This window comes from Nicotiana sylvestris, chromosome 1 (genome assembly GCF_000393655.2).
Source record: "Nicotiana sylvestris chromosome 1, ASM39365v2, whole genome shotgun sequence".
In the NCBI taxonomy this organism is placed as follows: Eukaryota; Viridiplantae; Streptophyta; class Magnoliopsida; order Solanales; family Solanaceae; genus Nicotiana; species Nicotiana sylvestris.
The window spans coordinates 178,478,408-178,503,873 of record NC_091057.1 but is presented as its reverse complement, the minus strand read 5'-3'; the positions used below and the strand labels follow the sequence as shown (position 1 = coordinate 178,503,873).

General features: G+C 36.8%; 2 protein-coding genes and 1 pseudogene across 2 annotated transcripts; all 3 read right to left on the bottom strand.

The window, feature by feature from the left end:
• Positions 1–3,084: 3,084 nt before the first annotated feature.
• On the bottom strand, positions 3,085–14,986 carry LOC104246823 (serine carboxypeptidase 1). Its single transcript, XM_070156975.1, is given in 9 exon segments — positions 3,085–3,234; positions 3,355–3,460; positions 3,673–3,768; positions 13,163–13,227; positions 13,229–13,276; positions 13,499–13,801; positions 13,894–14,153; positions 14,251–14,358; positions 14,479–14,986. Coding segments are annotated over 9 exon segments (1,392 nt in total). The 5' UTR covers positions 14,735–14,986.
• An 89-nt stretch (positions 14,987–15,075) lies between these two features.
• Positions 15,076–19,085, bottom strand: LOC104246822 (serine carboxypeptidase 1-like; annotated as a pseudogene).
• A 1,819-nt stretch (positions 19,086–20,904) lies between these two features.
• LOC104246824 (serine carboxypeptidase 1-like) lies at positions 20,905–24,812 on the bottom strand. The gene is made up of 8 exons (XM_009802710.2): positions 24,426–24,812; positions 24,026–24,133; positions 23,648–23,919; positions 23,307–23,549; positions 22,082–22,194; positions 21,863–21,958; positions 21,638–21,743; positions 20,905–21,434 (listed from the first exon to the last, which is right to left on the bottom strand). The coding sequence occupies exons 1-8, from the start codon at positions 24,793–24,795 to the stop codon at positions 21,273–21,275; spliced, it is 1,470 nt and encodes a 489-aa protein (XP_009801012.1). The 5' UTR covers positions 24,796–24,812; the 3' UTR covers positions 20,905–21,272.
• Positions 24,813–25,466: the final 654 nt, after the last annotated feature.

The window sequence follows — 25,466 nt, the reverse complement described above, 5'->3', positions numbered from 1 at the left end:
GCTCCACTTCCTCGACACCTTCATCAAGTTGCTCCCCCTGCTCAATAACCTCACCAGGTTGCTCCCCCTGCTCGGCAACCTCGTCGGTCGTACTTTCTGCACTTGTGGGATTGTTAGAAGTAGAAGGAATAGTAACAAAGTTAGGAATTATACCATTCTTCGCCTTTTCTGACATATCAGCAGCAGTTCCAACTTCACTTTCTCGGAAGACTACATCTCTACTTCTGATGACCTTCTTCTTTACAGGATCCCACAGTCTGTACCCGAACTCTTCATCTCCATATCCGATAAATATGCAGGGAATAGATTTATCATCCAGCTTTGTTCTCTGCTCTTTTGGTACATGTGCAAAAGCTCTGCAACCGAACACCTTCAGATGCGAGTAGGACACCTCCTTGTTGGTCCAGACTCTCTCTGGGATTTCAAACGCCAACGGAACTGATGGACTCCTATTGATCAGGTAACAGGCTGTCTGAACTGCTTCACCCCAGAATGACTTAGGCAGTTTAGCCATTCTGAGCATGCTTCTCACCTTCTCCACAATGGTGCGGTTCATCCTCTCGGCTACGCCATTGTGCTGTGGGGTTCCAGGAACTGTCTTTTCATGTCTGATCCCATGACTTGAACAATACTCTTCAAATTCCCTTGAAGTGTACTCACCTCCATTGTCACTTCGGAGACGCTTTAGCTTTCGACCCGTCTCCCTTTCTACTAGAGCATGAAACTTCTGGAAAACTTGAAACACCTGATCTTTGGTTTTCAAAATATAAACCCATAATTTTCGTGAAGCATCATCAATAAAAGTAACAAAATATTTGTTACCGCCCATTGATTCAATTTCCATTGGGCCGCAAACATCAGAATATACTAAATCAAGTATATTCAATTTTCTTTCAGACGATGTCTGAAATGAGACTCTATGCTGCTTACCAAATAAACAGTAGTCACAAGGTTTTACAGTTGTACCTTTGGCATAAGAAATGAGTGATTTCTTGGCAAGAATCTGCAATCCCTTCTCGCTCATATGACCCATTCTTTTGTGCCATAAATCTACAGAAATCTCATCTTGTGCCGCGTTCAATTCACCTTGGCATATTTCTGCATTTGTCCTGTACAACGTGCCACGAGCAACTCCCTTTGCAATCACCAATGATCCCTTAGTGAGTCTCCACTTTTGATTTGCAAAATAACTCTCGTATCCATCTCGGTCTAAAGCAATTCCCGAGATCAAGTTCATCCGCAAATCAGGTACATGCCGCACATCCTTTAGAACCAATGTGCATCCGACATTTGTCTTGATACAAATGTCACCAATCCCCGCAATCTTTGAGTAACTTGTGTTACCCATTTTCACTGTGCCGAAATCACCTGCTACATATCTGCAAAAAAGATCTCTTACCGGTGTGGCATGGTGAGATGCCGCTGTGTCAACCACCCATTCCGACTCTGAACCTGACAGGTGCATGCATTCCTCTTCCTCATTTATAAAGAGGACAACATTATCATTATTTTGCACCATGGCGGCTGTGTTGTCGTCATTCTTCTGGCCACTGGTTTCACCTTTGCCCTTCCTTGGATTTGGGCAATCTCTTTTGAAGTGACCTGGTTGATTACAGTTGTAGCAATTTCTGACTCTTGATTTGGATCGGTTCTTTGACTTCCCACGAGCTCCGGATCTACCATAGTTGTTCGAACTCCTTTGATAACTCCTGCCTCTACCTTCTGTGATGAGAGCCTGTCCTTGATTTTCAGGCTTCTTTCTCATCTTCTCATTGAGTAGAAGAGCCGATGTGACATCTTTCAACTCAATAGTAGTCTTACCGTGCAGGATGGTTGTTGCCAAGTTATCGTACGAAGATGGCAACGAGTTCAATAGCAAGATGGCTTTATCTTCTTCCTCGATTTTCACTCCGAGGTTGGCAAGCTGTGTGATTAGTCCGTTAAACACATTTAAATGTGACAAAAAATTCGTACCTTCACTCATGTGTAGGGCGTATAACTGCTTCTTCAGGTACAATTTATTTGTCAGCGTTTTGGACATGTATAGGCTTTCCAACCTTGTCCAAATTCCTCGTGCAGTGTCTTCATCAATGATGTTATTTACCACATCATCTGATAAGTGCAACCTGATTGCACTAGCAGCTCTTTCATCCAAGTCAGCCCAATCCTCAGCTTTCATGGTATCAGGCTTTTTGGAATCAACATCTAGAACCTTGTGTAATCCTTGTTGGATGAGCAGATCTCTCATCCTTCTTTGCCATGTTGAGAAACCGTTATCTCCATTGAATTTTGCTACCTCGTACTTTACTCCGGACATTTTTATTTTTCACCAAGTATAGTACTACCGACAGTGAATAGTATTTCAGTGAACGAGCAGAACCTGTGCTCTGATACCAGTTGTTGGGAATAAACCCCTTACCAAAATAATATTCACGGTAATAAAGCGGAATAATAATGTAGCACCGAGATACGGTAATTAACAAGAATAAAAGAGTAACAATGACACCAAAATTTTTACGTGGAAAACCCTTCTGAATAAGGGAAAAAAAAAACCACGACCCCGAGAGGAGCAACTGATATCACTATAGTAAGGAATTTTACAACTTTGTAGGTCGGAGGTAAATACTCCAAAGACCACTACAACACTCAAAAGAAATAACCCTCTTTTGATATTCCCACCTCACTACAATATCGCTCACTCTCTATTTTCCTCACAGACTATTTTCTTATACCTTGTCTGTGAAACCTTACTCTTTCTTTCTCTCTTTGTTGGTGTGTAGAAATGAGAGTTGAAGCTCTCCTTTTATAGCCAAAGCTTCACCCTCTAAAGCCTACAATATTTGACAATTTACACACATTTTTCACAATTCAACAAAGTTGGCTACCAAACCAAAGAAATTCAACAAGGTTGGTTACCAACCAAACCAAGTCAACAAGGTTGGCTACCAAACCAAAGAAAACTCTTATTAGGCACATGCCTAATACTTCTTCAATGAGATGGACATCATCAGTTATTGCAATAAAACTTGCTCTTTATTTATTTAATCAATAGTAAACATATGTTATCACTTATCACTATGTTGTTTATTTGAGATATTGGGGAGGAAGCGTGCCATTAATGAAGGAGGAGAACATTGTCAAAGCACGAGCAGGTTGATATCCTGGCACAAAATGCCCTGATCCCCTTACTGTCACAAATGTCAAGTTTTCATATTCAATCGCGTAACCACCAACCTGTAGGAAGAGAAAGTAACCAAAAAAAAAAAAAAAGAATTATAAAATTTCATTAACATAGTATGGTACGATCTAGAAATATGGTTTGGAACAAAAAAAATAAAAAATATTGTTAATTACCTCGCCCTGGAAGTACCAAGGGTACCATGAAGTTTTGATCGGTGTTTTTATTTTGTCTATGGCGTATCTACTCGTTGTCACAGATACTATGTAATCTGTATCTCCGCTGCAGCAAAAAAATTGTAGCAGTTCAAGAATTATTTAGACTCGTTCAATATTATGCAGTATTTGAATTAATGATTAAATCCAAAATAGTGTAGTATTAAGTACTATGTCAAATATGTTAGCGTTGGAAAGCATTTTATATTTTTGTTTCGAGTTTGAGAATATTCACCGGTCTAAGTTAATTTTTTTAGCAATATCTTGCATAGAACTCACCTATAAATCCAAACTCTAATTCCACTTTGCATAAGCTCTTGATAAATTGGTAAAACTGTGTCAGGTGAATCTTGCCAACTTGCATGTATAGATGAACTGAAACCAAAAAAAGAAAAAAAGAGTTGGCTTATGAACCAAATGAATCAATTACAGTAGCAATATTAGTTATTATAATTGAAATCTAATTAAATTACCAAAGTGCTTAATGAAAATATTGATAGAAAAATATTTTTGATATCTCAAAAAGAAATATTCTAAAACTAGGTCTGGATTTATTTTCTTACTATTATATTAATGAGTCTTTATTATAGTAATTATTTTAAATATATTTGTAACAGAAATTAGTTTAATGTTGAATTTAATTTGGGACAAATAATCTGACCAATGAATGTGAAACGTTTCAATTTTTTAAGAGCCTTAATGGCCTTAATTTTCGAACAGTTATGCCAACAATCTAAAGCTTACGTTTTTGTATTCAATTTGGATTATAACGTTTGTATATGTTTAATTTTAACGTTCTTGAAGCTTACGTTTCCGAAGCTTTAAAAGGCCTTTATGGCTTCGACAATTTGATATCAGAAAGTGCATTTCCTTTGCAATATATATATATATACACGTACGTCTTTGGTTTTACTTCAAGAAGAGTGTCTCTGAAGTAAAAAATTTCTTTCTTATTTTGTTTTGAGCTGAGTTTAGTTCTTAATCTTTGTTGTTTCTGCTCCTAATTATACTAGAAGAGCTTGTTGAATCCTGAGGGATACGCCTAATATTATTTATCATGATGTGAGCGAAATATTATTTATCTTGGTTCTCGGGAGTTGGTACCTCCTTTTCTACTGTTTCCCTTTTGGTGTTAGCTAAATTGATGTTACTTTGGCTCGCAATAGTTCAATCATTCTACTAGTGTACTTGTAGTCACTTGTTTCCTTCTACTTTGATTCGTGTGCACTAGTGAGTCTTCTGGAGATTTGTCGTAGGTGTAGTGACTGCAATCTGGGATGATAGATTAAGGGCATGTCCTCGGGTGGGACAAAGTAGGGGGCCGGGGTCAGGGTGTGGGACGGGAGGTAGGGGAGGTAGAGGGGGCAAGGGAGCCTATAGGTTGAGAATCGGGTCATGGAACATAGGTTCGCTAACGAGTAAGTCTATAGAGTTGGCGAAGATACTTCAGAAGAGGAAGATTAATATAGCGTGTGTCCAGGAGACTAGGTGGGTTGGATCGAGGGAGAAAAAACATGGATGGGTATAAGTTATGGTACTCTGGAGTCCTGAGGGGTAAGAATGAAGTGGGTATCCTGGTAGATAACCATCTTAGAGAGTCGGTGGTAGAGGTCAGGCGGGTGAATGATAGACTAATGACTATTAAATTGGTGGTGGGTGAGTGTACTTTAAATGTCGTTAGCGCGTACGCACCGCAAGTAGGCCTGGATGAGGAGATTAAAAGGCGTTTTTGGGAGGGGTTGGATGACATCGTTCGTAGTATTCCCCCTTCGGAGAGATTATTCGTAGGAGGAGATTTCAATGGTCATATTAGGTCGTCGACAGTTGGTTATACTGAGGTGCATGGCGGCTATGATGTCAGGGAGCGGAACGGAGGGGGCACTTCGCTGTTGGACTTTGCCAAGGCATTCGATCTAGTGATTGCGAACTCAAGTTTTCCGAAGCGGGATGAGCATTTGGTTACTTATAGAAGTTCGGCGGCGAAGACTCAGATTGACTATCTCCTCCTCAGGAGATGCGACAAAAGGTTGTGTGAGGATTGCAAAGTTATCCCAGGTGAGACCCTAGCAACACAACATAGGCTTTTGGTGATGGACATTGGTATTAGGATAAGGAGGAAGAAGAGGTCAGTACGAGGCCGTCCGAGGATTAGGTGGGGCGCGTTGACTAAGGATAAAGCTCAGGAGTTGGAAGGAAGGTTATCAACAATGGCGGCTTGGAGAAATAGTGGGGATGCAAACACTATGTGGTCGACGACGGCTGATTGTATAAGGAAGGCGGCGAGAGAGGTGTTAGGGATATCTTCGGGCCGCACCGGTGGCCACAAAGGAGACTAGTGGTGGAATGCAGTTGTCCAAGATAAAGTGGAAGTGAAGAAGGCGGCTTACCTGCGGTTGGTAGGGAGCTCTGGAGAGGAGGAGAGGAGAGAGAACATTAAGAGATATAAGGTAGCTAGGAGGGAGGCGAAGATAGCAGTAATGGAGGCTAAGACGGCAGCTTATGCTCGTCTGTATGAGGAACTAGGGAACAAAGGAGGGGAGAAGAAGTTATTCCGACTAGCTAAGGTGAGAGAGAGGTCGGCTCGGGATCTGGACCAAGTGAGGTGCATAAAAGATGATGATGGAAAAGTTTTGATGGGGGATGACCAGATTAAGAGGAGATGGCAGACCTACTTTCATAAACTTCTAAATGAAGAAGGGGATCAGGATATTGTGTTAGGTGAATTGAGGAGTGCCAACAGCCCACATGAACTAAGTTATGGTGGGAACATTGAGGTAGATGAGGTCATGGAGGCAATGCGTAAGATGAGGAGGGGCAGAGCTACCGGGCCAGACAAAATTCCGGTTGAACTTTAGAGGTTTGTGGGTAGAGCAGGCTTGGAATGGCTTACTGGGTTGTTTAATGTTATATTCAAGACTAATAAGATGCCTGAAGAGTGGAGGTGGAGTACAATGGTTACGCTGTATAAGAACAAAGGCGATGTTCAGAGCTGTAACAACTATAGGGGTATCAAATTACTGAGTCACACCATGAAAGTCTGGGAGAGAGTGATGGAAATGAGAGTGCGAAGGACGGTGTCTATTTCAGATAACCAGTTCGGGTTCATGCCAGGGAGATCTACCACAGAAGCTATCCACCTTATTAGGAGGATGATGGAACAATACAGGGATAAGAAGAAGGATCTCCACATGGTGTTTATTGATCGAGAGAAAGCGTACGACAGGGTTCCTAGGGAGATCCTATGGAGATGCCTAGAGGTTAAAGGGGTCCCAGTTGACTACATTAGGGTGATTAAAGATATGTATGATGGAGCTAAGACTCGAATTAGGACAGTAGGAGGCGACTCCGACCATTTTCCGGTTGTTACGGGATTGCATCAAGGGTCTGCGTTCAGCCATTTCCTATTTGCCCTGGTGATGGATGCCATAACACATCATATTCAAGGGGAGGTGACATGGTGCATGTTATTTGTTGATGACATAGTCCTAATTGACGATACACGATGTGGCGTCAACGAGAGGCTAGAGGTTTGGAGACATACCCTTGAGTCTAAAGGTTTCAGGATGAGCAGGACGAAGACGGAATACCTCGAGTGCAAATTTGGGGCCTAGCCGACGGAAGCAGGAGTGGAAGTAAGGCTCGACTCACAAGTCATCCCTAAGAGGGGTAGTTTCAAGTACCTTGGGTCAGTTATTCAGGGGACCGGGGAGATCGACGAGGATGTCACACATCGTATAGGGGTAGGGTGGATGAAGTGGAGGTTAGCAACGGGAGTCTTGTGTGACAAGAAAGTGCCACCATTACTAAAAGGTAAGTTTTACAGAGCAGTGGTTAGGCCTGCTATGTTGTATGGGACCGAATGTTGGCCGGTTAAAATTCACACATCCAGAAGATGAAAGTAGCAGAGATGAGGATGCTGAGGTGGATGTGCGGGCATACAAGGATGGACAAGATTAGGAATGAAGTTATTCGAGATAAGGTGAGTGTGGCCCCCATGGAGGACAAGATGCGGGAAGCAAGACTCAGATGGTTCGGACACATTCAGAGGAGGAGCACTGATGCGCCAATGAGGAGGTGTGAGTGACTGGCTGTGGTGGGCATGAGGAGAGGTAGAGGGAGACCTAAGAAGTATTGGGGGGAGATGATTAGACAGGACCTAGCACGACTTAGGATTTCTGAGGACATGACCCTTGACAGGGAATTGTGGAGGTCGAGCATTAAGGTTGTAGGTTAGGGGGAAGTATGTGAGTATTACGTCAGCGCACTAGAGTAACACTAGCCATTTAGGAGTTAGTCTTAGGAGGCTACTGATCGGCTACGGATGTAGGGCTTGTGTCGGTTGGATATTAGTATACCTTACATCCTTTTCTCCATCCTTTTTCGTATTTCCTATATTTCTTATATTGTTGTTATTCTGTTATTTTATATTATGTATTTTATGTTATTTATTATGACTCTATTGATAGTACTAATATATTGTCTCTTTGTTGCTCTCTTGAGCCGAGGGTATCCTGGAAACAGCCTCTCTGCCCTTCGGGGTAGGGTAAGGTCAGCGTACATACTACCCTCCCCAGACCCCACTGGTGGGATTATACTGGGATGTTGTTGTTGTTGTTGTTGTTGTTGCTGTTGTGTGGGCGAAATATCCTTAAGGGCAGTGTCCTTGACACGCCTCAAGCTAAACCTTTTATTCTCCATAATCATCCAATTTTTACAACAATCTTAAGAATATTTTCACATAGTTATTATGGAGAATAACGCTGCTAATGTTGCTGTTGACGCTACTACACCTACTGCACTAGCTATTTCTGTTGTTGTTCCATCACCAATTACCTATGCCAAACCTTTTCTTGATGTTTCGAAAATTGAGATTTTTGGTGGAGATAATTTTAAGTGTTGGCAGGAACGGGTGCATTCTCTTTTGGATATGTGTAAATCTAGTTGTCCGCTCGGGTACAATATGCATGGAGTTGCTTTTGCACTTACTGATCCTAAGCCAACTGAAGCAACTTCCATTCAGATGGATCAATGGGTTCATGCTAATAAGGTATGTAGACATACTATAATTTCTACTCTTTCTAACGAATTGTTCGATGTCTACGTTTCCTACAAGGAGGCAAAAGAAATCTGGGAGTCAATGATAACAAAGTACACTGCTGAAGATGCCGCTAAACAAAAATTTATAATTGGAAACTACTACAAGTGAGAGATGACGGAGGACAAGGACATAACTACACAAATCAACGAATATCACAAGTTGATTGAAGATCTCAAATCTAAAGATATTTCTCTGCCAGAATAGTTTGTTGCTGGTATGCTTATAGAAAAACTTCCCAAATCTTGGAGTGACTACAAACAACAATTAGAACACAAACACAAGCAATTGTCGCTGAAGGACTTAGTCAAGCATATTATAATTGAAAATACAAATCGCAAGCAAGTTGTTGCTGACAAAGGAAAGGAGATTGCTGCAAGAGCCAACCTGGTGGAGAACAATAAGCAGCAGAACAAATCAACTAACATGTATGATAAAGGAAATGGCAAACCTGGCCATCATGCTGCTCAATACCGGAAGAGGGTTGGGAATGACAGTCCCGCTAAGGCTAAAGTAAATTTAATTGAAGCCAAAGCGGATGACATAATTGCTGCAGTTGTTTCCCAAGTGAACCTTGTGGCTGATGTGAAAGACTGGGTGTTAGATTCTGGTGCCACTAGGCACATATGTGCTAACAAAAAAGACTTTGTGTCTTACACTCAAGTTGAGGAAGGAGAAGAAGTTGTATATCTTGGTGACTCAAGGACTACTCCAGTTCTTGGAAAAGGCAAAGTTCTTCTCAAACTCACATCTGGCAAAATTTTAGCATTGAATGACGTGTTGCATGTTCCTAGTATATGAGCCAATTTGGTCTCTGTGGGATTATTAGGAAAAGTGGGGGTGAAGGTTTTTTTTGAATCTGATAAGGTCGTGTTGACCAAGAATAATAATTTTATTGGCAAGAGTTATTATAACCATGGCTTGTTTGTACTCAATGTTATCAATGAAAATGCTAGTACTTCTGCTTATTTGATTGATTTTTTTAATTTATGGAATGCTAGATTAGGACATGTTAGTTTATCTTATATTAAAAAAATGCATTCTAAAGGTCTTATTTCAAATATTAATTTTTCGAATATTGATAAGTGTGAAGTTTGTGCAGAAGCTAAACAAACTAAGAAATCATGTGCTTCAATATTTAGAGAATCTGAATTATTAAGTTTAATTCATACTGATTTAGGAGAATTGAAACAAACTATGACTAGAGGGGAAAAAAATATTATGTGACTTTTATAGACGATTTTTCTAGATATACAAAAGTTTATTTGTTGAGAAATAAAGATGAAGCTTTTGATAATTTTTAAATTTATAAATCTGAAGTAGAAAATCAATTGGATAAGAAAATCAAAAGAGTTAGATCTGATAGAGGTAATGAATTTATTTTGTTGAATGATTATTGTGAGAAAGAAGGCGTAATTCACGAGATAACTCCGCCATATTCTCCACAATCAAATGGTATAACGGAAAGAAAAAATAGGACCTTAAAAGAAATGATGAACATAATGATTGTTAGTTCTGGTACTCCGGATAATCTTTGGGGTGAAGCCATATTATCTGCTTGTCATTTACAAAATAGAATTCCCTATAAGAAAACAGGCAAAACTCCTTATGAGTGTGGAAGGGCTATCCACCTAATTTGAAATATTTGGAAGTGTGGGGGTGGCTTGCCAAAGATATGTTGCCCGATCCTAAGAAAAGAAAAGAAAATTAACCATCTGATTGTATGTTTATTGGGTATGCTTAAAACAGTGTAGCATACAGATTTTTAGTAGTCAAAAGTGATGTACTTGAAAACAATACTATTGTTGAAACAAATAATGCTGAATTTTTTGAAAATATTTTTACTTTAAAATTTGAGAAAATTTCTGATGCTCATATTATTCCAAGTGAAAATATTTCACATGTTCCAATTATTCAAAACGTTTTTGAAAGTGAGGATTTAAGAAGAAGCAAAAACCAAGGAAAGAAAAATCTTTTGGTAATGATTTTTATACTTATCTTGTGGATAATGATCCTTTAACATATTCTGAAGCTATTTTTTTCGTCTGATGCCTCATTTTGAAAAGAAGCTATTGATGTAGAATTAATTCAATTTTACAAAATAAAACTTGGATTTTAGTTGGTTTACCTCTGGGGGCTAAACCTATTGGTTGTAAATGGACTTTTAAGAAGAAACTCAATCTTGATGGTTCCATTGATAAATACAAAGCTAGACTTGTTGCAAAAAGTTTTACCCAAAAGCAAAATGTTGATTATTTTGACACTTATGCTCCTGTAACTAGAATTTCCTCGATTCGTATTTTATTTGCCTTGGCTTCTATTTATAAACTTTATATTCACCAAATGGATGTTAAAACTGCATTTTTAAATGGTGATTTGGAAGAGGAAATTTACATGGAGCAACCTGAGGGTTGTATAGTGTCTGGACAAGAAAATAAAGTATGTAAATTGTTAAAATCTTTATATGGTCTAAAGCAAGCGCCTAAACAGTGGCATGAAAAATTTGATCAAGTATTGATTAATGATGGTTTTTCATCAATTGAAGTAGATAAATATGTTTATACAAAATGTGTAGATGATACATGTGTTATTATTTGCCTTTATGTGGATGACATGCTTATTTTTAGTTCTAGCCTTGATTTGGTACATAAAACCAAATTTTTCTTGTTTTCTAATTTTGAGATGAAAGACATGGGAGAAGCTAGTGTTATTTTAGGCATGGAAATTATAAGAGTTTGCAATAGTTTAATGCTGATTCAAGAACATTATGTTGAAAGAATTCTTAAAAATTTTGATAATTTTGATGTGGTACCTGTAAGCACTACTTATGATGCTAGTAGTCAATTAAAAAAGAATAAGAGAGATGCTATAGATCAAAATAAATATGCTCAAATTATTGGTAGCCTAATATACTTGATAAATTTTACTAGACCTGATATTGCATATGCTCTGATTCAGATAAGACAAAATCCACTAGTGGTTATGTGTTCACCCTCGGTGGGGGTGCTATGGCATGGAAATCAGCTAAACAAATGATTATAGCTAGATCAACCATGGAATCTGAGTTTGTGGCATTGGAATTGGCTGACAATGAGGCTGAGTGGTTAAAGAACCTTTTGGCGAGTATTCCATTAGGAATTAAACCGATACCACCTTCTGTGTTGATGCATTGTGATTGCCAAGCTGCAATAACCATTGCCAAAATAAATCCTTTAATGGGAAGAGTAGACATATCCGATTGAGACATAATGTGATAAAGCAGTTGCTGAGAGATGGAATTATTTCCATAAGATTATGTGAAGTCAGAAGTGAATTTGGCCGATCCTCTGACTAAACCTTTGGGAAGAAAATTAATATCTGAAACATCGAGGGGAATGAGAATTTTGCCAATTTGAGTTATATCAACTATGATGTTAATCCAACCTATGTGATTGGAGATCCCATGAAGTAAGTTCATATGGGTAATAACAAGTCATTAGTTGATCAAATGTGCACTATTAATTATATCCCTTCCTATGGTATGTGTATATATAGTGCAAGACTGCAAGGAATGGGAGGCTGAGTTATTAAACTCTTAATCTAATCCATAGCCTAATTTTAGGTGTTGTATTGCGCTGCAAAATACACTTGATGAATGGACCTATATGAGTGTGGAGTGGGGCCACTCCTATGAAATTTATGGCAAAAATTTTTTAGGGCACTCATGAAAACCAAGCGCGCGCATGGCCTATTAGTGCAAAACCGCGACAAACAACAAAGTGTGTGCGGATATAATGTGATAGATAAGACGCTAAACTTACAAAAGAATTCTTGGTTCATAGAAGTTTTGAACTTCACCAATTGTTCTGTAAGTTTACTTATTTTATCTAGATCTGGTTCATAGTCCAAGAGACACCAGATTCGACGCATTATGCTCATTTGTGAAAACCCAACAAGTTATTTATTTTTTTATTTTTTAATATTCTTTTTGAGATATGTGGGGGATTGATAGAAAAATATTTTTGATATCTCAAAAAAGAAATATTCTAAAATTAGGTCTGGATTTATTTTCTTACTATTATATTAATGAGTCTTTATTATAATAATTATTTTAAATATATTTGTAACCGAAATTAGTTTAATGTTGAATTTAATTTGGGATAAATAATCTGACCAATGAATGTGAAACGTTTCAATTTTTTAAGAGCCTTAATGGCCTTAATTCTCGAACAGTTATGCCAACAATCTGAAGCTTACGTTTTTGTATTCAATTTGGATTATAACGTTTGTATATGTTTAATTTTAACGTTCTTGAAGCTTACGTCTCTGAAGCTTTAAAAGGCCTTTATGGCTTCGACAATTTGATATCAGAAAGTGCATTTCCTTTGCAATATATATATATATACACGTACGTCTTTGGTTTATATATATATACACGTCTTTGGTTTTACTTCAAGAAGAGTGTCTCTGAAGTAAAAAAAATTCTTTCTTATTTTGTTTTGAGCTGGGTTTAGTTCTTAATCTTTGTTGTTTCTGGTCCTAGTTATACTAGAAGAGCTTGTTGAATCCTGGGGGATACGCCTAATATTATTTATCACGGTGTGAGCGAAATATCCTTAAGAACAGTGTCCTTGACACGCCTCAAACTAAACCTTTTATTCTCCATAATCATCCAATTTTTACAACAACTATTACTTGCAAGAAACCCATTCTCGGGGTATTCCTCTGACATGGAGTGCTTCTCGCACTTTAGCAGTGTTTTAAGTAAGAATCTACATACTCGCTTGTGCATGGGTCGTATCCAGAAATCTAGTTCCCAAAAAAATGATGTTAATATTTTTATACAAGATAATAAATACATGTTGTCATAAAAAATCAAGTTTGGTAAAAACTTATCCGCACTCTATGTTTATACCAAACCAAACTACTTTACCACGGTTAAGTCATATAAATTAATAATGTGAGAATGTGTATTAACTCCATTTAACTATGAAATAGTGAAAAAAGTGTATAAGAAGACATGGTGTAAACATCGGGTGCGAGTAAATTTTTACCACGCATTCTAATAGGAATGAGTGGTTGAGAACTTGCAGGGAGAGAAGTATTTTCAGGGGAACCGCACAATGGAGCATATATGTCATCATAGTAAATGTCACCTCGAGAAAAATCTGCTTGTTTTTTGTATTTTAAACAAGTGTCTGATAAACTCTCAGCAGAAAAATTGCAATTTAAGACAATTCCTTCATGTACTTCATCTGATACTATAGCATGGGACTAATAATAGTCATATGAACCCCTATTTTGTGTTTCAATGTCAATGTACGCATTTCCTGTCTGAAAAAAATTAACCATATGCCACAAACGAATCAGATTTTAGAGAATATATAAGGTCGAATTATATACGAATCCTGGAAAACAGAGCTTACTGCAATTCCTTGCAAATTAAAGACAATATTGGGGTTGGTTTTCTTTCGTGAAAGGATAAGTTGGGCTAGTTGAGGCACATATTGTCCAGCATAACTCTCTCCAGCAATATAGAAATCCCTGTTTTTATATTCAGGAAACCTTTCCATCCAATTAATTAGGAAATTATGACTAGCTTCAGAAGATCGTTTATCTCCAGATAATCGGTTAGAGTAAGAAAATCCAACTCCAGCTGGTGATTCTAAGAAGAGGACATTCGCCACTGCATTGAAAAAATTATGTAGATGTCATTGTTTATAATCTCTAAATTTTACCCAAAATTGTGACAATTTCTTTGTAAGTATGACATAGGCACTTACCGGTATTCCAAGCAAATTCATTGAGCCATAAGGTATTTCCGTCATTGTTAACCCGAAATTGTCCCAATTCGGCCATTCCTCCATTTCCAAATGATGAACACCCCGGACCTGTCATATTTACATTTATGTGAGAACTCGAAGAAGAAAAACTTAGGTTAGTAACCTAGCAGTGTAGAAGTTCTTTATAATGCCGGTGTATATAAGTTAATTTGTGTTTGTATACATTACCTCCATTGAGCCATAAGACAAGAGGCTTGTTAGTACGGTCTTGTGTTGATTCTGTAAAGTAATAGAATAAAGCTCTGCCGGCATCAGCATCAACAGTAACATATCCTGAATATTGATCGAAATTCACACCACTTGGTTGCCCTGGTAATGCTGAGATTTTATCTTTTTTCTTGGACCCTTTCTGAGGTATTATCGATCCTAATGCTGAATTAACCCTTTCCTCAGCTGCCATTTGACCTTCATTAACATTAACCATGAACAATTGTTTCGTCTGTCGTGCCTCGAGGAATTTCAACAGAGCATCTCCTTCCCCTCCGTGACATTGTTGAGTGCTAACCAGGCATAGAAGTACAGAAAGACGAGGGGAGGCTCGTTTGTTGGGTACGGACTTGGTTCAAGATGCCTTAGACAAGGTCAGGATTATTCAGGATAGGCTTCGTACAGCTCAGTCCAGGCAAAAGAGATATGCCGACCGTAAGGTTCGTGATTCTATGCCTGGTTAGTACTCAACAATGAAAATATGTAGATCTGTTATTAATCCCAGTAATATGTAGAGCAGAACACACATTGTGAAGACTCGATAACTTAGAGTACGTCTTTTTGTTACAGGAATATCAGACGAAGAACATAATTGGGCAGTAGATACAAAATTATTCCATATGAGGCCACTCGAGACGAGGAGGGAGTGTGCCATTGACGAAGGATGAGAACATAGTCAATGCACGGCCAGGTTGATAGCTTGGAACAAAATGTCCTGCTCCTCTTACGGTCACGAATGTCAAGTTCTGGTATTCTACTGCATAACCACCAACCTTGAAAGAAAAAGGATTATATGAAATAATTAATTCATATACACGTGATTATTCTAGGGAAGAGATTGTACATAGAATTGAAGAACAATGACCACTTCATTACCTCATTTTGAAAGTTCCAAGGGTACCATGGCGTTTTCACTGGTGTTCCTATTTTGTTTACAGCATACTTAGTTGTTGTTACTGGCAAAATATTATCTGCGTCTCCGCTAAAATTACAAGTTACAAACTTGAGAAAATGTTATTCTTTCAGAACTGCTACATTTTCAGAATTAGTTTTATCATGAGTTTTTCCTTTTTTTTCCCGGTACTTACTTATATATCTAGACTCTAATTCCACTTTGCATGAGCTCTTGAAAGATCGGTAGAACAGTATCTGGGGAGTCTTTCCAACCTATGTGTATCTCCCAGCTGCACAAGTGAGAATTGAAGTAAGTGAAGTTAAAACAAAAAAGAAAAACATTATCAACCTTTTAGATTTGAAGAATAAAAACATTTTAAAAAATCAGAGTAAGTATTACTTGCAAGGAGCCCAGGAATAGGGTAATCCTCTGACATTAAGTGCCTTTTGTACTTCAGCAGTGTTTAGGTAAGAGTATACGTAATTATCCGAGCATGGATCAAATCTACATATCTGTTTTAAACAAAGAAAAAAAGTTAGAAATCTAATAAGAGAATGTAAAATCTAGAGAAGGGTGCTTGTTGAGGTGTTGGATGATGATGTGTGTGGTATCATCTTGCTGTAGTAATATACATCTATGACATCTGTGGTATCATCTTGGATAAGTTTATAGAGACCCTACTTAATTGATCAGATCTTTGACATGTGCGTTCTATGATGTTGCGTGCATTGGCGAAGTCAGAAAATTCGATTTGCTAGTTGGCTATGCAAGGGTATTCGAAGTCTATTTTCTGATCAATAACAAGTACTAATATTTACCCTATACACAACATAATTTTTTGGCGAAGGGTGTTCAATATATAGCTTCGCCCTTGGTTGCATGGGTGTGCATGCTAGAGAACAAGGGGATGAAACCATCTGAAGCTTAGAATAAGAAGCAGGTTTATAAACCTGTTGTATCTACTAAAACAGTTTACTTATTGTGGATATAAGGATAGGAAGAATGAAGTAGAAGAACACCTGTATTTAGTGTTTGTACCGAACAACTAAGAGAATAACATGAATAAAAAAAAGTTCCCAGGAACAATGGATGAGTAGTTAGCCAGTCCGGAACTTACAGGAACGGAAGTATTGGCCTGGGGGTAGCACAGTGGGGCATATATGTCATAATTATCTATGTTTCCTCGAAATGAAACTGCTTGGTTTATGTACTCATTACAAGCTTCTGAGGTTGTCTCTGCGGAGAAGTTACAATTCAAGACAATTCCTTCATGGACTTCATCTCATATTAGTGCATGTGTCCAATAAAAGTCGTATGAACCAGTACTCGTTGTTTCATCATGGATGAGGGCATTCCCTGTCTGAAAACATTGCCATATGAAAATAAGATAATATAGTGACTTAATCAGGAGGGAAAAAAAATGTAAATATCATTTGGATAAAGCTTAATTAGCTTACAGCTATTCCTTGTAAGTTAATGACAAGGTTGGGTTCTGTTTTCTTGTGGGATAAGATCAGCTGAGCAAGTTGAGGCACATAGTGGCCGGCATAACTCTCTCCCACAATGTAGAACTCTCGGTGTTTATATTCTGGGAATTTTTCGATCCAATTGATGAGAAAGGTGAAACTGTCTTGTTTAGTCTTTTCGTCTCCAGTAACATAATCTGATGACTTATTAGAATAAGAGAATACAACGCCAGCAGGTGATTCTAAAAAGAGGATGTTTGCCACTGTATTAATGCCAAAAAGGTATCAATGTTACCCCTAAGAGATAGTTTTCACTAGCTGAAGACAGAGGTAATTAAGTACTCCCTCCGGTCCAAAATAAGTGATTTTTTGGTTTTTTTCTTGTGGTCCAAAATAAGTGATTTTTTCATATTTCAAGAATGAATTTAATTATTTTTTTCCTACATTGCCCTTGGAATAATTAATGTTGGAGTATGTGTTAGGAATGTTTATGTGAAGAGATAATAAAGGTTAATATGGTCAATTTCATTGCTAATTAATGTTAAAAGGTGAATTTCTTAATATGTGTGAAAACAACCAAAAAATCACTTATTTTGGACCGGAGGGAGTACCATTGTTCCATGCATATTGCTTGAGCCATAAGGTTTTTCCATCACTATTCACGCGGAATGGTCCAAGTTCTGTCATTGCTCCAGCCCCAAATGAAGAGCAACCAGGTCCTACATATCAAGTACAAAAAAAATGAAGGAAACAGGATATGCTCGCCGACATAGGTTTTAAAGTAACATGGACAGAATACAGAGTCATAACAACACAATAAAGGGAAGAAAATGATGAGATTAAACTCTTAATAGTTTTGCATGAAACTAGCTAGTGTTAGAAAAAATTCTTCCTCTTGGCAATTTGGTTAACCTGGGTTTGGTGTGTGTGTGTTTACCTCCATTTAGCCACAAAACGAGAGGCTTTGCAGAAGGGTCACTAGACGATTCCACCAAATAATAGAACAATGCTTTACCAGCATCAGCATCAACAATAACGTATCCTGAATATTGACCAAAACTGACCGCACTTGGTTGCCCTGGCAGTGCTGAGATCTTGTCATCTTCCTTTGATGTTCTAAACAGTGCTGTCATTTGGTTCTATTTCAAAGCTATACCTACTGATTAAATAAACTAAGATTTTACCATGACTGCAATTTTAGAGTGAAACGGTAGCTGCTTAAGTGTAAACTTTATCCGCACATTCAACGGATTCCACCATGAACCAGGAAAACTTTCTTAATCGACTTTTTCAACTTCCGCTATTGAATATAAAGAATGGGGTTTTTAATAATTTGAATAAATTCTAAGATGAAATGTAACAGGATGAGGCCGTTATTCAGTCTATTTCATTATAATCTTGCTATATGTGGAAAATAATGGAGGTGATACAAAATTTTCCAAAAGGATTTATTAGAACTTCGACTGGAATTTGGTTATTGGCATCTAAGTCTCAAGACTCCATAGAGGGGCAATCATTCAATTTCTTGATTAAGGACGTTGTGGCGGTTTCTATTCAAAATTAGCAATCCTACTTTATATGTTGGGTTGTTTCAAAACTGTGTGCTCTTTTTCAAAGGAGAAACTTTTACTGTGTAATTCTCAATGTCTTTTCATCATTGTATCCAATAGATACATTTTGATACCCACTTTTATCTAAATAACGTTCAACTTTGTCAAAGTCAATCTTAATTGCATTTTTAACCCACATTCATATTAAAACGGGTCAGTTTGGGTTTATTAACGGGTGAATTAATCAACCCGTGAGTAGACTACATTTCAAGGTTGAAAATGGACAGGATGTCAAGAAGAAGGAGATTGCAGAACCTCAACGACGTCGTAGAAGAAACTGTAGTTGCTTCAGTACATCCACAACGGCGGCAGCACATTCAAGTAAATGAGCAACTTAGGTCTCGCAATCCCAAAATACCATTCTCCTCCGCCGGAAGCCGGCAAGGCTAGCTCACTGCCTAACTCCAGCTGGCTAACCTTCAAGCTAAAGAAGCTTTCTGACTCCTCGGTAATGACCCTCGCAAGTTGAAGCCATAAAAATGGTGGGAATGGGAGGAGAAAGAAGAGGGAGTGAGGGTATTTTTTATGGGGAATCTGAAGATTCTTTAACGATCGGTCAGAATTGCGGAGACTGATGTAATAGGTAGTATAATTTACTGCCCGTATTTCCACGGCAAACATATTTTAGTTTCCGCGTGAATATATGTTTTCTCCAGTTAATAATAGGAATCGTCCGGGCTCGCTCTAGTTAGGAATCGTCCGGGCTCGCTCTAGGGCGGAGCACTCGTAAAACGTCTTGGGCTTATGCGTGGGGCTTAGTTCCATGAGACTTACGCTTCGGCCATCGGGGCTTACGCCCCGGACATGCCCAACACCCAACGTACTGGGCTCACCTAATAGAACTTTATGTAATTGTATATAACTAACCTTGTAAATCCTCAAATTTTCTTAATAAATCCTTAAGTATTCAAAATTACTTTTTTTATTATTATCATAAATCATTAAATTGAGAGTATTTTATGTCATAATTAAAATAAAAATTATTGTACATTATCCACTAAGACTGCTATGATAGTTAGTTTTAAATAAATCTTTCATCTAAAAAAGTATTATTTATTAAGTTTTGTTATGTCTTTAATATATAATAGTCCATAATTTTTTTATAATTATTTTTCTAAATATTATTTTTTTCACGTTTACGAGATACAATAATTATTAATTTAATAGCTCAGTATTAGCTAGTAATAATTAGTTATCATAGTATTGTATGGTGAATTATGTGTCACTCTATTAACTTGTTGAAACTTAAAAAATAAATGATGCTAGAGAATCGTATTGAAATTGTGAATTATGTTTTTATATTAATTCTCTTTCAAATAGAAAGCATAATAAATAAAAGGACTATTTTAAGAAAAATATCAAATTATAATATCGAAATTCTTTCAAGATTCATTACTCGTTAAGAGATACATATAAGATTTTGTATCGAATACATTACTTTTGATGTTTGATTGTAATGACGTTGCAGCTAATTTGCATATTATGATATATGTCATACTTTTTGTATTATTCATAGTTGAATTATACTTTATTTTAAATAGATTATTTGTTATAATTTTATGATTTTAATATAATTTTAATAATTATATTTTATTTTATACTATTTTAAAATTCTTAAAACTAGTAAAATTTAAAGATCCGTGGGACTTACGCCCCATGTCTCAGGGCTTACGCCTCGCCTCATCAGAGATAAAATGCCTCGCCTCACGCACCCGCCTTTTAAAACATTGCTTGCATCTACACTCAAAAAGGAGTGCTACAAAATTTAACAATGAATATAATTCAAATATTGTATTCCATATTGACTTTGTTACTTAACAACCTTATTTTAACTGAAGGTTGTTAATCTCCTCGTCTTAATTTATGTGACGGTATTCGAATTTCGAAAGTCAAATAAATAATTTTGAACGTTATTTTTTATATGCATTTCAAATATTTTAATTATTATTGACTTATAGTATGTTTACGTAGTTTCATATATATAAATTTTATTTTAAAAAAAATAATAAAATATTTTATATCCAAATGCAAAGCAAATTAAGAAGTTTGAATCTCGAAAAGTAAAAAGTATCACACAAGCATTATTAATTACTTTAAAATCCAAACACCAAAATCGATCAGTTAATTAACTTGAATCCGGAAATGTGTAAAGGTTTTTCATATACTTGAACATGTGTTGTGTATCGTAGAGTCCATGTTGCGTATAGATTTTGTTTGCTTTTTTTCTATCTGAAGGTTTTTGCCTAATTGCCTTGCCGTCATGAATTCATATTACATTAAGATTCTTTTTTCCTTCTTTTTACACTTCACAGTCATTCTTTTGCTTAATATTGGAATCCATGTCGTTCGAGGGAAATCGACATATTCTTACCTTCTTTTTGTTCTTCTCATTCACAGTACAAGTGACCACGAGGGGTCTCAAGTGAACATTTAACCGTTTCTCTAAACAAACGAAGTTAGAAATCTGTTTCTCAAAAACAAAAAACAAAAAAGAAATCTCTGACCCAAATGCCAATTTTCCTTCATTTAGTTCTCTACACATCAATCCAAGATTTTGAAGCTCTTCGAGATGAAGCTAGACATCTGAAACGACATTTAGTTAAGTGAGATTTTTCTAACCAATGAGAAACAACACATCGTCAACACTAGATTGTGTATGTCTTATTTTGAATTTGGAATATCAGATCAAGAATATAATTGGGTAGTAGATTTCTACAAAATTATTCTATGTGAAACCAACTTTCCTTTTTTCCCCTTCTCAATAATCGTTTATCTTCTGTTTAATTAGTGGAGGCCAGGAAAGTCGAGACCGGGAGGGAGTGTGCCATTGATAAAAGATGAGAACATGGTCAATGCACGACCAGGTTGATAGCTTGGAACAAAATGTCCTGCTCCTCTTACCGTCACAAATGTCAAGTTCTGGTATTCTACTGCATAACCACCAACCTTAAAAAAAAGATACAAGAAATAATTAATTCATATAAAAAAGATAGCTCGATCGGTGCACGAAATATTACGCCTTCACGTAGGATTTCTGGAAGGCCGCATCCCAGGGGTGTGATATAATTAATCTATATACATATATGATAATCCGGAAATTAAGAGAGGTTGTAGATTTGAAGATTAATTAATAATGAAAAATTTGTTACCTCGCCTTGGAAGAACCAAGGGTACCATGCCGTTTTGACTGGTGTTTTGATTTTGTTTATAGCATATCTAGTGGTCGTTACAGACAAAATATGATCTACGTCTCCGCTGAAATTGTTAGGTCAGGAAAAAAAAAAGACGGCTTGATCAGAAAATGTTACACTGTTAAGTAGAAATTGCTAAAAAAGATTCAGAATTATTCTAATAGCGATTGCTTCTTTGCTTACCTATAAATCCAAACCCTAATGCCACTTTGCATGAGCTCTTGAAAGATAGGTAGAACAGTATCTGGGGAGTCTTGCCAAGAGCCGTGTATTTCATCACTGCACAAGTGAGAATTGACGCAAATGAAATTAAACCCATACCAAAAAAAAAATATTAAGAGCCTTTTCGACTTATTATTGATGAAAATTCTTTTAAAAATAATCACAGTATATATGTATTACTTGCAAGAGCCCCAGGACTGGGGTATGTCTCTCACATTAAGCGCCTTTTGTACTTCAACGGTGTTTAAGTAATTGTCTACGTAATCAGCTGAGCATGGATCAAATCCAGATTCCTGTTATAGACAATAGAAAACAGGATACATTAAGAAATTTTTACACAAATAGCTCATCATATTTATTGTTTACTTTTTCAAGCCATATACTTAATTTATACATTGATTATACAAAATTATACACATATAATACATAAATTATGCATATATTATACCTTCACCAGCTATTTTTAGTTTAAGCAGTTGGCTGAGCGGCTATTTAGGTTGATTTGTAAAATGTACCGAGATTCTCACCTTGATTTGCGACAGTGAAATTAAATTATTTAAATCGTTAAAATACCGGTGCACTTATTTTCTCAAGAATCACTACTCGAAATTCGGCAAAAATCGACTGCGGTCGACTGACCGATTTTGGTCGGTCAAAAAACCAGCCAATTTATTTTTATATTTTTTACGAAACCAACCAACTTTGGTCGGTTTTCTTTGGCGCAAAAATGCTGGAAACTATTTTTGACTCCCACAAAATTTATTTTTTAAGAAACCGGCCAACTTTAGTCGATTTTTCATTTAAAATAAATTAAAATTAATATTTAAAAACCGACAGAAATAGGTCGGTTAATTCGTCCGATCATTTTAAAAAACTGACCAAAATCGGTCGATAATTTTATTTTTTAATAAAACTGACCGACATCGGTTGGTAATTTTATTTTTTAATAAAACCGACCGACATCGGTCGGTTATTTTCGTGTGAAAATACAATTAAAGAGTATAAATGAAATAAAAGACAATCTTAAAACAAAATGCACCAATGGTCTAGTGGTAGAATAGTATCCTGGCACAGTACAGACCCCGATTCGATTCCCGGATGATGTATTTTTAATTACATAATTAAAATACCGACCGACTTTTGTCGGAGAAAAACGATCAACTTCGGTCGGTTTTTTCGGCAATTTTTTTTTTGAATTTAATTGACCGACCAAAATAGGTCGAAAAATACCGACTAAAGTCGGTCGATTAGCTCTACCAACTTTACGATTACCGACTGCCACGAATTGGTCCGTTTTCGATCGATTTTTGCCTATTACCAACCGACACTGGTCGGTTTTGGCGGTCGATTTTCCCCGTTTTCTTAGTAGTGAATGAATGAGAGCTAATTAGCCAGTGGAACTTACAGGAAGGGAAAAATAGGCAGAGGAGTTGCATAGTTGGGAATATATGTTATAAGTGTATATATTTCCTTGAGATGAATCTGCTTGGTCTGTGTACTCATCACAGGCTTCTGTAGTAAATTCTGCTGAGAAGTTGCAATTAGAAACAATTCCTTCATGGACTTCATCTGATATTAGTGCATGTGTCCAATAAAAGTCGTATGAACCACTATTCATTGCTTCATCATCGAGAAGGGCATTTCCTGTCTGCAAATTAACCATGTCATATGCAAGTAAGATAACTTAGAGATCCTTAATCAGGAGAAAAGAATGTAATTATCATTTGAATAGCTTAATCAGTTTACAGCTATTCCTTGCAAGTTAATAACAAGGTTAGGTTCTGATTTCTTGTGGGATAAGATCAGCTGAGCAAGTTGAGGTACATAGTGCCCAGCATAACTCTCTCCAATAATGTAGAAATCGCGGCGTTTATATTCTGGGAATCTTTCCATCCAATTAATGAGAAAGGTAAAACTGTCTTGTTTAGTCTTTTCATCTCCAGTAACATAATCTGATGAAGTATTAGAATAAGAGAATCCAACACCAGCAGGTGATTCTAAAAAGAGGACGTTTGCCACTGCATCAAAGTCAAAAAATTGCTCATTGTTATTACGGTTTACTGATTACTCTCAATTGCGATGACAAATTTTGCAGCAGAGAGAGATAATATATTAATTAAGTACCATTGTTCCAGGCAAATGGGTTAAGCCACAAGGTTTTTCCATCTTTATTGACACGGAATGGTCCAAGTTCCGTCATTCCTCCATTCCCAAACGAAGAGCAACCAGGTCCTATCAAGTTCATATAGAAATAACAAATTAATTAAGCTGGAAAGAGATACTCATACAATAAAGGGAAGAAAATGACATTGTAGAAGAATTTTTATATTATGAAGTCACCTAATTCGAAATAAACTATCGATAAAAAGTGAGATCAGTACGTAAAATGGAAACAAGACAGGTAATGAACATGCTACAACATGTTAAAATATAAGCTGATTGTACTTTCAGAGTTTATATACACACGTAAATAAAAACACACTAACTTCGCTCATAAACGTGTGTGTGGTGGATGTGTACTTACCTCCATTTAGCCACAAGACAAGAGGCCTGGTAGAAGGGTCTTGAGTTGATTCAGTGAAGTGATAGAACAAAGCTCTACCAGCATTAGCATCGACAGTCACATATCCTGAATACTGATCGAAATTAACCCCACTTGGTTGCCCTGGTAATGCCGAGATCTTGTCATTTTCCTTTGATCCTACCTGTGGCACTATGAATTTTGACGCTGATCGTATTTGTTTCTCGGCAGCCGCTATGCCGCGGTTAATCCTAGTCGTTGCCCGTCGAGCCTTGAGAAATTGCCGTAGATTATCTGCTTCCCCTGCGTGGCATTGTTGGGCACTTAGGTAGCACAAAATTAGAAAAAGACTTAAAACAGAGGAAATTTTCATTTTCTTCCCACGCAAGAAACAAGAAATGGTGAGTGATAACTCAATAGCAAATCTTCTTTACTTTATAGAGTATGCAAACCGTTGAGAATGTCGTCAGATCTTTTTTCTTGTATTCAAAATCGGGTTGACATCTTTGTCCTTTGTGCTCTTTGGTTAAAACGTCATACGCATTTAACAGCTATATATGACTTGTTCGGAACAAGCTGTTCCTGGAGTACGGAGTATATTGTTGGCTTTCATTTTCACGTCGTTCTCAAACAGACGGAAAAGGCTGATCAAGAAGGAGATAAAGTGAAGATTTAGTAGGCGTTTGGACATAAAAACTAGTATAATTTTTGGAAAATAAATAGTATTTGGAGTTAAGTTGAACAATCATATTTGGAATTTGAAATTATGTTTGGACATGCATTTCAAGGAAAAAAGTTTTTCTAAAAATTTTGAAAAACTCATTTTCGAAAAATTTCCATAAACATACAAAATTTCATGGATAAGCACGCTTTTTGAAAAAAAATATGGACAAACGGAGCCTAAAAATTTTCTTAATTCTTTCTAATTATATATGTAACTAACCCGTAAGAAGGTGAATAATATTATTTGAGATTATTATTGAATCATGTCAGAGGACCTTTTTCAATTTATTTTTGTAGCTAAAGTAGTGGAAAATCATTTGA

Coding starts and splice junctions, on each gene's coding strand:
- LOC104246824 (XM_009802710.2), bottom strand. CDS start 24,795: ATGAAAATTTCCTCTGTTTTAAGTCTTTTTCTAATTTTGTGCTACCTA. Junction 23,550..23,647: donor TTAACTTGCAAGGAATAGCT/GTAAACTGATTA, acceptor GTTAATTTGCAG/ACAGGAAATGCCCTTCTCGA. Junction 21,744..21,862: donor ATTAGGGTTTGGATTTATAG/GTAAGCAAAGAA, acceptor TAACAATTTCAG/CGGAGACGTAGATCATATTT.